We start from the raw sequence: 14904 nt of genomic DNA, 5'->3' as shown, positions 1-14904 counted from the left end.
CAATGGGGAAAAGACTGTCTCTTCAGTAAATGGTGTTGGGAAAACTGGGCAGCTGCATGTGACAAAATGAAACTGGACCATTTTCTTACACCGTATACCAAAGTAAACTCAAAATAGACAACCTAAACGTGAGGCTTGACACCATAAAACTTCTCAAAAAACATAGGGCAATGATCACTTAGATATTGGCCTTAGCAACATATTTATGGGATATGTCTCCTCAGGCAAAGGAAACAAAGGCAAAAAATAACTGTTAGGACCACACCAAAATAAAAAGCTGTGTACAGTTAAGAAAACCATCAACAAAAGAAAAGGTGTAGTCTGCTGGATGTGAGAAGATATTTGTAAATGTTATATCTGATAAAGGATAATATCCAAAATAAAAAAGAACTCACATAACTCAACACCAAAAAAAAAAAAAAAAAAAAAAAAAAAAAAAAAAAACCAAACCAAACAGTTAAATTAGAAGAATGAGCAGAGAACCTGAATAGACATATTTCCAAAGAAGACATACAGATAGTAAACAGACACATGAAAAAATACTCAACATTACTAATCATCAGGAAAATGCAAATCAAATCACAGTGAGATACCACCTCACATCAGTCTGAATGGCTAGTATTGAAAAGACAACAAGCGTTGACAAGGATATGGAGAAAAGAGAATCCTTGTGTACTGGTTGTGGGAGTGTATATTGGTGCAGCCACTGTAGAAAACAGTGTGCAGATTCCTCAGAAAATTAAAAATAGAAATACCATATTATCCAGTAATTCCATTACTGGGTATTTACCTAAAGAAAGTGAAAACACTATTTTTTTTTAAACACTAATTTGAAAAGATACATGTGTGTTTATTGTAGCATTATTTACAGTAGTTGAGATATGGGAGCAATGTCAGTGTCCATCAATAGATAAATGGATAAAGGAGATATATACGCACTATTCCTCAACCATAAAGATGAGATCTTTCCATTTTGCAACAAGATGAATGGGCCAAGAAGATGTTATGCTAAGTGAAATAAATCAGAGAAATACAAATACCATATGATTTCATACCTATGTGGAATCTAAAAAACATAGCAAATAAACAAATAAAAAAACCGGAAACAGACTCATAAATACAGACAACAAACTGGTGGTTGCCAGAGGAGGGTGGTGTATAAAACAGGAAAAGAGGATTAAAGGGTACAGAATTCCAATTATAAAATAAGTTATGGAGATGAGAAGTATAGTATAGGGAAAAAAAGTATAGTATAGGGAATAATAATAATATTGTTACAGTGTTATATGGTGGCAAATGGTTACTAGACTTACCATTGTGAGCAGTGCATAATGTATAGGAGTATCTGGTCACTACATTGTATACCTGAAACTATTACGGTATTATATGTCAACTAAAATAATAAAAATTTAAAAGTAAAATAAATGTAATATTGCCTGTCTTTATATTTGCACTTAGAAAAGTTTTAAAATCATATTCATGGCCATTTCTTTTTTTAAGTACAGACTCCAAGCCAGGGAGGACAGTGAGACTTAAGTGAAATATCTGAAAATATTTTTCATTGAGTGCTTGGATTGGCTTAAGGGGAAACACATAAAGAAAGAATCAGGGGTTTCTAATTTACTCATTAATCGTTTTTTAATCTGGTTTGTTTACAGACGTTCAGCCTGTTGCCTATGAAGAGCCCAAACATTGGTGTTCAATTGTCTACTATGAATTAAACAATCGTGTTGGGGAGGCTTTTCATGCATCTTCTACTAGTGTGTTAGTAGATGGATTCACAGACCCTTCAAATAATAAAAGTAGATTTTGCTTGGGGTTGTTGTCAAATGTTAATCGTAATTCAACAATTGAGAACACTAGACGACATATTGGAAAAGGTAATTTTGTCATTGCCCTGCGTTCAGTTGAAATCAGGCATTTGCTGTGCTTGCTCTGTACCGTGCGCTGTATAAGGCATAGAGTGTACTGTGAGCCTGAAGCATGGGCTCTGCTTTCAAGGTGCAGATACCACAGAATGTATTAAGTCAAGACCTCATCAGTCCTCTTTTCCTTATCCTGCTTTGTTTTTCTTTGTTTGGGATCTGAAATCATACTATTTCTGTATTTATTTTTTGAGTGCCTTCTTGACTGGAATACAAGCTTTACAGAAATTTGTCTTGTTCATAGCATTATTTTCAGCAGCTAGAATAGTTCCTGGCTCACAGTAAGTACACAACAGATATTTGTGGAATATATGATTGCTGGCGTAGGATTAGAATTTTTTAATTATGGTTTTTTGAGAAGAGGTGCCCTGTAAGAACTTCTATTATGTGGGGAGGAGCTGGGTTATAGGTGGGAAATCCAGTTTGAATGACAAGTCTCTCCACCACTCCTCCTGCCTTTTAAATTCAGGTAACCAGGTTTTATTTATGTTTCATCCAGCAAGACAGTTGCCACAAGTAACTTTTCCCACCTCAGTGAAATATCAGAGTCTCATGCAAGTGGTCAGAAAGGAAACCTTTCCCAGGTAGAGTGTATTGCCTGTCTTGTAAGTTTAGTTTTTGCCACTCACTCTGTTCTACTTCTTTCACTTGAGAAAGTCCACGTTAGAACAAAAGGTCCATAATTATAATTGTCATGTGATTTCTTATAGCAGAGATTCAGCAAAATACTATGGCCAAAAATAAGTTGAAAGGAAGTTTCTGTTCTTTTTTTGACTCTGTTGCCAACTTGGCATTGATTTTTTTTTTTTTTTTTTTTTTTTTGTGAAATGCCTCACTTCTATGTATTGATTTTCCCACTACGTTAGAATGATTTAAGAGAAATCTACCAGGTGAATTCTTAAATTCTAGAATTTGTTTTCCCATTTTTCCCGGTATCTAATTCTAGGATCCCTTCCTCCATGGGTCATTTTATTTGCTTAGAAACAACATACAGTTGTTGGGTTTTTTTTTAAAGATTTTATTTATTTATGAGAGACACAGAGAGAGGCAGAGACCTAGACAGGGAGAAGCAGGCTCCGTGCTGGGAGCCAATAATAGGACTCAATACCGGAACCCCAGGATCATGCCTTGAACCAAAGGCAGAAACTCAACTGCTAAGCCACCCAGGTGTCCCAAAACAGTTTTTTGTATCATAGCCTAATACAAGTCTGTGATTCACACACGTATGAGGTATGTGTATACGAGGATGGCCTTTTTAACACTCTTTGTGGAAGTAAAAAGTTGGAAATAACTTTAGCTATAGAAGTTGAAGTTTTAATATTGAAACTTCACATATTATTTACATATATATTTTTTTAAATACCAAAACCATTCTTTTCAAGGGAAGTAAAATAAATCTGCCGTTTAAAGTCTCTTCTTAAAAAAAATTAAAGTCTCTTCCTGTGACCTGCAATTACATATGTGACTTAGGGCCAAATTTTTAATGCTCCTGTACTCTCCATTAGTTAAAAGAGTGCAGAACACTTTGCCAATTGACTCTGTGATAAATTAACTTAGCACCAAGCGTTCCTTTGAAAGGACTCATCATTTGTGCTTTCTTTGTCTTTTTGCCTTTGCTTTTGCTCCTAGAGATAATAAATGATTGTTGGCAAAGAGAAAAGAACCAAAAGAAAAGAAAAGAACCTAAGAACTGATAAACCTAATAAGCTGCCAACCTTAAGCTTAATTTAAGTCTCAGTTATTTGAGGACCACTGTAGATGGTTAACCTCATTAACCTCTTGATTATCTTCGGCAGTCTAAGGCCCTCTAGTGGTAGCTTCATATCTACAGACTGTTGGGCCTTTGCTATAGGTTAATGGGTATTCTTGGTTGCACCTTCTACAACCTCTTTGGTTTCATTGCATAATGAAACTTATTTTTTTAATTAAAAAATTTATTATTTTTATTATTTCACCTTTATTAAGGTGAGTCTTGTAATGCTTGTTTTTTTAAGGTGTTCATCTGTACTATGTTGGTGGAGAGGTATATGCAGAGTGCCTCAGTGACAGCAGCATATTTGTTCAGAGTAGGAACTGCAACTTTCATCATGGCTTTCATCCTACCACGGTCTGTAAGATTCCCAGCAGTTGCAGCCTCAAAATTTTTAACAACCAAGAGTTTGCTCAGCTTCTGGCTCAGTCTGTCAACCATGGGTTTGAGGCAGTGTATGAGCTCACCAAAATGTGTACCATCCGAATGAGTTTTGTCAAGGTGAGTGGGTTATAACCTGTAGCTTAATTTGAGTCACTGTAAATTTGTATATTTCTATAGGTTATGATTTTAAAATGTCTTCCTGAAATGAAAATCGGTATTTACTTTTGATCTGACTTAATAGGTTTTTAAATGACATTCTTGAATTTATAGCTTCAAAGCCACACAATAGGTTGAAGTTTTAATTTTATAATCCAGATGTTATAAAACACACGATACTGATTTTGATATTGAATAGGGGCTGAGTTTATAAAGAGCTTCAGTTAAAGACTGAATTGCTAGAAAGCATTTAATACTAAAATTGCTTTTGAAGTTCCTTAGCCTCAGCAGTTTCAATTATTATTAGATCCCACTGGAGTGACTTAAAAAATTCTTTAGAAGACTAAAATTATCTTCCTTGCACTTAACCTCTGTTATTAAGGATTTGCAAAGTTGAAAGAACTTTTCAAATTTATCATTTGCTCTTGGGCTTATTTTACTGGCCTTCCAAGGGTGATGGCTTATGAGTAAAATTAGGAAAGAATTTTAGTGATGCATAAAAGCATCCTGTACTCTATCCAATTGGTCCTTAAGGATTTTTAGCCAAAGAAGACCAACTGTGAAATGCGCCAAGCGGGATTTTTTTTTTTTGGTATTCAGACCCACAGTTCAATGTTGCCTTGCTGCTTTGCTGTAAGTCTGTTCTGTGCATCAGTTTATTAGCCCCAAAGGCATTCCTCCTCCATAGAAACATAACTTTTTTTTTTTTTAAAGAGATTTTATTTATTTATTTGATAGAGAGGGTGCATGCATACATGGGTGTGGGAGGGGAGGAGCAGAGGGAGAGGGAGAAGCAGACTCCCTGCTGAGCAGGGAGCCTGACTATGCTGGGATGCAAGGCAGGGACGCAGGGCTCACTCCCAGGACTCTTAACCAACAGTGCCACCCAGGTGCCCCTGAAACAAAACTGTGATGTATTTAATTTCTACTTCCCCATCTCCTCCTTCCCAAGCCTAATTTTCCTAGACCAGCAGTACTCTAAGCTGTAAAGCAGAGACCCTGGTGAATCTAGGAAAATAAAAGTGAAAAAAATTCTGTTTTAATCTTTAGAGTTTAAGGCTAAAGTGTTCCAGCTTAAATCCCAGCTACTTTAGTTACACTTGTATACATTGATCAGATCTACAGTGTCTTATCTGATAGTTAAAAAAAAAAATGCCAAACCTGAAAACCCAAAACTTTTTCATAACAAAATCTGATGTAAACTTACATGAGGCTGTTGATGTGTTTTACTTATTCCATTTAGTGAGGATGTATCTCACTGCAGAAATAATAGTGTTTTAATTATGAGCTGTTTGTACTGTATTAACTTTCTAAACTTCAAAAAGTAAAAGAATTCTGAAACATTTCTTGCTCCAAGGGTTTCTGTTAAGGGAATCCTATCTCTTTGAATACTGCAACTCTATGTTGCTTTTAATTCCATGGTGAATTCTAAGATTGGTTTTGTGGTCTCCACTGTTAAAGTATCTATTTGTTAGTAAGTTAAAATTGGTTTAGGCTTGTTGACAGTTTCAAGAGGGATTTGCTATGATATCTTTTCATTTTCGTAGGGCTGGGGAGCCGAGTATCACCGGCAGGATGTTACCAGCACCCCCTGTTGGATTGAGATTCATCTTCATGGGCCTCTTCAGTGGCTGGATAAAGTCCTTACTCAGATGGGCTCCCCTCTGAACCCCATATCTTCCGTCTCATAGTGCAGAAGTAGTCTTTTCAATTATATTATTAGCGGACTTGTTTTAATTTTAGGGAAACCTTCAGTACAGATACTGTGAGCTTACGTGGAAAACAGATATTACAGGCTTATTTTTTTTCTACATAATTGTGACCAATACATTTGTATTTTGTGATGAATCTACATTTGTTTGTTATTTGTGTTCATGTGATTAACTATCAAAAGTGTTGTGAGAAATGCAAAGTAAGTATTGTACCCCAGTTCACAAGTTTGACATTGATCTTAAACTGGGACATAATTTTGCTGCCTTGTCCCAACCAACTTGTTATTTGTTCAAGTTTTTTGAAAAAGTAATACATCACATGATGAAAAATTATAATAGTTTAAGAAGGTATACAGTAAAAAGTCTTCCCTTCTACTCTTCATCCTGCAGAAGCTGTACTTTTACCAGTTTCTTTGTCCTACCAATGTTAAGAAAGTGTAATTCATTGTTTCATAAAAGCATATGGTAGGGGCTGAAAAGAAACTATAAAAAACAAAACAAAACTTTTATTTGAAGGAACACTATGCACTGCTCTAACAAGTAGTGTTCAGTAAAAGTAAAGTCGTAGTTTTCTAGGCAATGTCATAAAATTTGCATTTAATACAGCTAAATGTTTGTCAGTCAGTCTCCTGTGACTTCACTCGGTATATCTTTTGTAAAACATTTCCTTTTTTTAAAAAAAGAATTATTGTAAACAACAGATCTCCATTATATGTCATTTACTCAGAATCTGTCCTAAGTACTACTTTTATAGCTAGTGACAGTGCACGCCCGGTCTTGTTCAGCTTTGCTGCTTTTGGCCACTGTTGCAAGAACTCTAATTTTGACATGCATTAATCTTTTATTTTGCACTTTGATGGGTGACAGTTTTTAGTGTAACCTTTTGTGAAACACACTCAAGTGACTTAGACTTGGATGCTCATCCTTACTTCCTTGGTACCCCTTTTGTATTAACAGACACTGCGGTTTATAGATGACAGTTGTAGAAGTTACACTTTCTCTAGCTTTTGTTGTATTTTCAACCTAGATGGTAAGACTGTTACTCTGTAGCTCCACCTGAAGGTGCCTTTTTAATTCTCTGCTGCCTTATGGGTGTTACTCCTGTTGGAGAGTCCCGTGCTTAATCCCATTGCTTTTACTGCCATCAGTTGCCCTGAGCAAGGAAGGAACCCAGGGACTGTAGCCCAAAGCCTCTTCAGTCTAGCCCCAAGTTGAGGCTGCTGGTCTGGTACGTCCTTGAAGAAGCAGTGTTTGTTGAGAATAGTTGACTTTAATATAGTCATATATCAAAGAATGCAGACTATTCTCTCAGTTACCATACATGCTGCTGGTTTTCCATTTTGGGGGGAACTCTGTGGACACTAGTCTCTCAGAACACAGTCCTCAGAGAGGAAAGATGTGAAAACTCTAAAATAGCCATTCAGTCAATCATGCTTGAGGGCTTTGGGTCAAGGGCTTTTAACCTCTTTTTCCTGAGAGCAGTCAAATTTGTTATGGCATGAGAACAAAGACATGGTTTCGGAAAAAAAAAAAAAAAAAAAAAAAAGACCTAATTTACCTACCAGGGAAAGCTATTTTCCGGTGCCTTTCGAAAGTATATGGAGCCAGTCTTCTATTTAAAATGTTAGTTTGGGTTGACTTTCTGCTTTTATAATTTTTTTAAATGCCTTTCTTTTTTTTTTTTTTTCTTTTTCTTTTTTTTTTTTTTTTAGGAAAGGAGAATGCACTTCATTTTGTTTTCCGTGACATTATTTATTACTTTTACGAAATGCAGCCACTGGGGGGGTTTAGTTCTTTCAGGTGAAGTGCCATATGTGTTTCAGCTCACGGTCCTTTCTGGGTAAAAAGATACTTTCTGACCATCACCCGAGCTTCAGACAGAAGTTTTACATGACATGCATTCTTAATCTTCCAGAGTTGTGTCAGCCACATGAAAAGAGAATTATTTGCTTGGTGTTAGAACCTCGCTATTTCCATTATTCTTTTATTTATCAGGCTTATGGCATAATCTTTGGAACAAATTTGTAGGAAAAAAAGCATCCATGTTGAATGACAAACATGTATTCAAAATCAGTGGATTTGAACTGGTGGAACTATTGAATTGTTGTTTTCAATTGAGGTAATTAAAAATTGTTTTTAGTTACATTACAACCTTTAGAACTGGCAGGGTTTTATGTGTTTGGCCTTTTCTGTGTTTTCCTTAAGAAATTTTATCTCATGGAGGACAGTACAAAGCTCCTGTCAAGACTTTCATGGAAAAGTAGAAGCCTGTTGTACTTCCTAAAAGTTATTAACTCCACACCCCTGGATTTTAAATGAAAATTGTATTCAATGTGGCTGCTTCCATAATTCCTGAGGGTGCCCCAAATCCATGGATGGGAGATAAAAATCACCAGTGAGATTTAAAAAATTAAATAAAATTATGACCAATGAAAAGAAGACACTTCTGAAGGAAACCTTTTCAGAAAATGACAGTTTTAAATTTTTATTTAATCTCTAGAATCTATTTTATAGTCAAAGTTGATGGAAAATACCAACACCACTGGAACAATCACCTTTTATAACTTGTACAACATACTAATATATGTGAGCTGAAAAGACTAGTGTCTGGGAATAATAAAATGACAACCGATTTGGTAAATGCAAAAAGAGAAATTGAGTCAACTTTAATCTGAGTAAACACAACAGAAAGATGATCAGAAAAAAAAATAAGCATTGCATTTGATCAGCATCTCTGTCTCATAAAGTATTATGGTCTTTTTGGTATTGCTCGGCTTGAGTTACAGAATGTAAACTAGCAGGCATGTTATTGATCTACTGAAGCTAACATTTTTTTTTTAGAGATTAAAGAAAACATCAATCAAAATGTCAAGTTATATACATCAGAATATAAGTCATTTTTCACATTTTATAGTTATATAAGGAAACTGTGGTCATAGAATTGGCTGGGTTTCTGAGTTGAAATCCACAGTAAGATTACTGGGTAGTTCAGTGAGCTACATACCTCATAGCACTGAAAGAGGATGTAGCTACTTTATACTTTCCGTGACACTGGAGAGTAAGATATGCTTTTAAGATGTAAAATAATAAGTGTTCAGATCTGAAATCTCTTGTCAAGATGAGACCTGGGGCTCACATCGCAAAACCCTTGAGGGTAACCGTGGGAAACAGTGAGGCTTATATGAAAAATGAAACCCTACCAGTAGCACAGAACCTCCAGAAAGTCTGATAGTACCTCCTTAAGCACTGTCTTTCTTACAGTTACAGAAGAGCATCTAATACATCAGCTTCGATCTATTTCTTTATACTCTTCATAGCTGTTTGCTCAGTATTACTTTGGATTATTATCACTTTCCCACTTAAAATATATGAATATCCTCTATGCTTACTGAAAAAAAAGATTCTTTTGATAATTTTCAATTCAACTTCCAGTGATGGCTTCAGTTTTGGATCTGTTAACTTTTTAAAGGGATCAGAGTCCGTCTTTGTCTTCTTAGTTAAATCTTCACTCACTCAGATGGGAATACAAAATGTGTCCTCATTATTCCCAGGAGCTAGATAAGCAAGGATCTTTTAACGTAGTTGATATCATGGTGGTTTCAGGCACGTTTGGTGATTTGAATGGCAGGGAGTCTTCCTAAACATTGGTTTATGGAGGGTCTCTTGAGATACTAACTAGGGCAGCTTTAGGGGGCAGATCTCAGGTTTGGAGCCTGTTTCCTCCAGAGCAGCAGCGATTTTCCTCTATGATACAGGTGGGATTTGGGGAGCTTTTCTTCTCACAGAAGATGCATGTATGGAAACTGACAATTCAAGGCATTTCTTCTGCATAAACAGTTGTGCCTGGTGGATAGTTCTTTGGAATTCACTGGACTACGGTTTAGCATTTCCTAATGAAAAGAGGTAACAGCATTTACCAAGCTTTTGTTATATTGGATTATTCATAGTAGAAACTTATCTTCTAAAAGCCAACTGTTTTATAACTGAAGTGTTAACCTGAAATTGGATGGTTTACAAAAAACAGAGATTTTACATAGCAAAAAAAAAAAATTTTTTTTTAAGAGTTTATGATAAAATATTTACTGGTAGCAGTTGCTGTAAAACAAGCGATGGGATGTTTTGGTGAAAAGATAGCATCTTAGAGCAGAATTCTTCTGTTATTCATGGCAGAGTGAAAAAGTTCTGTGTGGTTCTTGTCCAAATAATTCAATTCTTAAAATTCTTGCAGTTACCATAAACCATTGTCCCTTAAGTATTCATTTGACGATACTATTCCTAAAAAGTTCAGAATTTTTTGTACAGATATTTTCTTTTCCCTCACTAATAAGTAGCGCCTTCTTGATACTAGCTGGTATTAATCATAATAAAAGTACAGTGAAGCCAAACAATCCTAAGTTCCTTATAAAAGAAATTTTTTAGAATCAGATTTTCACTTCTAATGTCATTGGAGATGACATTGCTTTGATTTGATTCATGAAGTATTTTATGTATAGGGACTCTTAAAGATAATAGTTGGGCAAGTGATTTTCTTCTTAATTGGGTGGGTTAAAATTGCATTTTGAATATCACTTATTTTAAAATTGGATAGGATTGTAATCATGAAAACTGGATGTTTGTATGTATCTACCCATCTTCTCTTAAAAAGATATTTCACATGCAGATGATAAAGACCAAACCAATGGCTGCGCTATAGATCTGCTTATTTTGTACTTGTTCTGCTTCTGTGTATGTTGTAGAAAGTGAAATTCTAGCAACATGCTTCAATTCTGTTGCCTTTTTGATACTTATAAAAATGTATTAGGTTTTACTATATTGTGCTTTTCAAAGCCATAACTCTTAAGAACTTTGTTTTTGCATATTGTTTGCTAATACTTTATTTTAATAAATCTCAAAACCTTAATGTGTGTGGGTTTTTGTTTTTGTTTTGTTTTGTTTTTTGATATTCTCTTTTGACTTAACATGTTTCACTGAGTGGAGTTCTAAAATGATGAGATGACCAGGTGCTGTGACCGGCTGTTATCTGCGTGTGCACGAGCAGTAGAAAATAGGTATTCCATGCCTTTCCACTCAGCAGGAGATTTGCTCAGAATGATCAGTGTTTTTCCATTTTGTTTGTAAGAGAGTTGATGTGTTTTTCTTTGTTTGTTGAGTTTAGTTGTGTTTTGAAAAAGTATTTAGATCTAGTCTGGGCTGTTTTAAACACTGATGTCCCTTCTCTCTTACCCATCTGTAGATGAGAGGTGTTAACCAGACGATTAGGAGATAGAGTAGTTCCTAGCAGAAATGCGTCTGGATTCGGCCTGCCTGCGCGGGAGTCCTGCGCCTCGTCGCTCTTCTAGCTCTGTGCCCTTGAGCAAGTTGCTTAACCCCGCTGTACCTCAGTTGGAGTGGAAGTCTGCTTCATAGTATTTTGGGAAAGATTAAATAAAAGTCCTACAAAAAAACTACCTAGAACAGTGCCTGGCATATAACTTGTTTTTATTGTCTATTGGCATTTCTTCTGCTTTTTTGATTGAGAAGAATAATTACTGATACTGCTTGACTTCAGGAGATCCACTCTTAACTTTCTTCATTTTCTCCTTCAAAAAAAATTTTTTTTAATCACAGATGGGTTTTATCAGCCCCACAAGTACATACTTTTACCACCGCTGTGTTGTATACAGGAGAAATGCAAACTTATTCTCATTAGGAAGGGATGGTGTAAATCTTTGTGCTCCCCACCTGAAAAGGAAAAAAACCCAAACTAAATATTTTAACCCAAAAGAATAAATATAAAAGCTCTTATTCGTTTTGGAGACAAGGCTTCATCAAAAGAATCCATCCCTGCAAATCAGTTCCTTCTTACACCTTTTTATTTTAAGTGTAAGGTATTTAGTAGTTACTTCGATGGCTGTTTTAAAAGTATATTTTAAAAACATTTGTTCTGGCACTAGATTTCAGTAAACAGAGGTGTTGGCTTCTCTCCGATTTAAGGTGACTAGTTTTCAGATTGCTGTAGTCCAAACAGTTTAGGTGATGAAGGGATCAGCCGTGACATCTGCTTCAGTTTTCCTTCAGACGACAGATTCAGTAGCTAATGCTCTTCCACATTACAGCAGTTTTGATGCAGCTCAGATTTTATACATATTTATAAGAAGGCTGTCAGCAGGCTAGGGCAAGCTTTTAAGAAAGTACTTCTTTGGAGCTCTGTAGTAAATAACGGTTTAAAGAAGGAAGCATTTTTTTTTTAAAGTTCATTTAACATGTTAAATATCACTTTTTTGTTGACCTTGTAAGCCTATTGTTAATAAAGACGATTTTAAAAAAGATTGTTCTCTTGATCTAAATCACTTTGTGGTTGTAGTTTAAAGAAAGGAGGCTGAGACTCTAGGGAAAAGTTGTTGGTCTCCTTAACCTTCCCCCCCCCTTTTTTTTTTAAAGATTTTATTTATTCATGGGATTCACCCAGAAAGAGGCAGAGACATAGGTGGAAGGAGAAGCAGGCTCCCCATGAGCTGGATGTGGGACATGATCTGGAACCCCAGGATCATGACCTGAGCCGGAGGCAGATGCTCATCTGCTGAGCCACCCAGGTGCTCCAGCATTCCCTGTCTTAAAGTATGTGGAATGGATGGGGAAAGAGGCATTTAGACTCTTACTATCCATATCGTATCAAGTGGATATTTGTAAATTTTCTGTGAGAGGCAGTTCCTGGGGGCAGTGTTTTGATGTTCAGGGATGGATTTTGAAAGCATCCTTTTATACTTTGGTTTTAATCTGTTACCCCTTTCCTATCCGATAAAAGCCTCACCTGTTCTTTTATTTTATATACTTTTATCTGAGCTAAATGCTGAAAATTTTAACAGTTCAGAAAAGGATAAACTAAAAACCCCCAACCACTAGCTAACCACTAAACAGTCACGTGTGTAGTGTGTGTACCCTTCTAACCTGTTGAGGCAGTTGCTCTACATTGGTCCTTTCCTTTCTCTGACAAAAATGTAGCTGATTAGTAGGAGTGGAACTATACTATAGCTCCCTTTTTGAAAGTACTCAGAGAAATAAGATTCCAAAGTATTTCTTGGATTTCTATACCCAAGAGAACATTGTCCTCTCTTCAATATCCTTTCTTGTTGAATGTCAGACTTCCTGAAGTGTACAGCATCAAGCCTAGCTTTCCAGATATTTTAATAAGATTGCTGAAGTGGGGGATCCCTGGGTGGCTCAGCGATTTGGCATCTGCCTTCGGCCCGGGGCGTGATCCTGGAGTCCCAGGATCGAGTCCCGCGTTGGGCTCCCTGCATGGAGCCTGCTTCTCCCTCTGCCTGTGTCTCTGCCTCTCTCTCTCTCTCTCTCCCATGAATAGATGAATAAAATCTATAAAAAAAAAAAAAAAAAGAAAAGAAAAGATTGCTGAAGTGACAAAGCCAATTGGGATTAATCTGAGAAGGCTTTCAGGAACAACAAAATAAGACCTTGGGAATTGAGAAAGTATCCCCATTTCACATACTATAGGTCTTTTTTTTTTTTTTTTTTTTTTTTTTACGATTATTTATTCATGAGAGACAGAGGCAGAGGGAGAAGCAGGCTCCATGCTGGGATCCCAATGCGGGACTGGATCCCGGGACTCCAGGATCATGCCCTGGGCGGAAGGCAGGTGTCAAACCGCTGAACCACCCAGGGATCCCCTATAGGTGTTATTTCTTTACTGACTGTCTCACGTCATGGGGATGTAAAGTCTCTGAGGCCAGCGTATTCCCACTGCTGGAGCAGTTCTTGGTAAATTATAAGCACTCCAATACTTGTGGAATGAACGGAAAGACAGAAGTCAGAGGTAATTTTTTTTTTCAAAGACTTTATTCATAGACACAGAGAGGCAGACGTGGGAGGCAGACACAGAGAGGCAGACGCAGGGAGCCCGATGTGGGACTCGATCCCAGGTCTCCAGGATCACACCCCAGGCCACAGGCGGTGCCAAACCGCTGCGCCACCGGGGCTGCCCTAATTTTTTTATACTAGAATTCATCTTTTGAATTATGTAACATGATGGTTCTTAGCTGAATGCTTCATAGTTCAGCACTCTAAATATTAGATCTCTTTATTGCATGCCTCATCAGAGAAGAAGAGATTCAACTAAGAATTAGAAGAGCAGTATCTATTCTTTCTCCTTGAACTTTTAGATCTTTGCCCCCAAAGTTATCAGGCTCCTGGAATTGTTGGCTAGAGAACCTACAAAATTAACAGTCAATTTGGAGCTTTACCCTGTTGATGTTTAATATTTTCCTGGAGAAAGTCAAAGGGCACAGTTTGATTTATTTAACCTGAGAAAATAAACCAAAAAGTACTTTTTATTTTATAGCTTGCAGTATGAAGAACCCTGTAGTTTCGTTTTAGCACCGTGGTTTTAGATATCCTAATATCCCCAGTTGTGCATGAGGGACAAGCCTTTGATTACATTCAGGTAGGGCACCCCAAGTAACACCTTGGAGAGAGAGAGAGCATAGCGACCATGTTTGTCCTTCCCAGTACAAGATTAATTTTGCTGAAGAGTGTGTGGGATTATAGGGGGTAAAGAAAGCACAGAGGAGTTTGAGTTGCTATCCCAACATTTAAGATTCATAGTAGACATCCTCTGATTGCTTTCTCTTCAACTACAATTCTTTAAGTTTTACGGAATTGGCTTCAGCCTCCTTAGCGATAGCAGTGAAGGTGAAGATGATGAATTGACAAACTGCTGGAAGTTGACCAAGACCCATTCTTCCCTTCCATAATTATAGGACACTTATGTCCAGCCGCATACCACGCTTCCCAGACTCCGTTTCAGCTAGATAATGGTCATGTGGCGAAGGAGAGGAGCAGAAATATGTGCCATTTGGTGTAATGCTCCAAAGAGGAATGTCCTCCCGGCTGCTTTCGCCTTCCCAATGCTACAATGCAGATACGGCAGCGACAGGAACCTGGGCAACCACTTTGAAATGGACATGGAAGCCCAGGAATGAGG

At 36.9% G+C, this 14904-nt stretch overlaps 1 protein-coding gene across 3 annotated transcripts in view; it reads left to right on the top strand.

Moving 5' to 3' along the window:
* SMAD5 (SMAD family member 5) overlaps window positions 1–10827 on the top strand; it is a 55572-nt gene extending 44745 nt beyond the window's left edge. For all 3 annotated transcript variants that reach the window (XM_041761918.1, XM_041761920.1, XM_041761919.1), the window contains 3 exons: window positions 1659–1880; window positions 3920–4176; window positions 5763–10827. In XM_041761918.1, coding sequence (XP_041617852.1) covers window positions 1659–1880; window positions 3920–4176; window positions 5763–5906 — 623 coding nt within the window. In that variant the 3' untranslated portion in view covers window positions 5907–10827. The remainder of the gene's footprint in view (window positions 1–1658; window positions 1881–3919; window positions 4177–5762) is intronic.
* Window positions 10828–14904: the final 4077 nt, after the last annotated feature.

The sequence above is a fragment of the Vulpes lagopus genome, chromosome 7 (genome assembly GCF_018345385.1).
Source record: "Vulpes lagopus strain Blue_001 chromosome 7, ASM1834538v1, whole genome shotgun sequence".
NCBI lineage: Eukaryota > Metazoa > Chordata > Mammalia > Carnivora > Canidae > Vulpes > Vulpes lagopus.
This window is presented reverse-complemented; position numbering and strand designations above follow the sequence as displayed.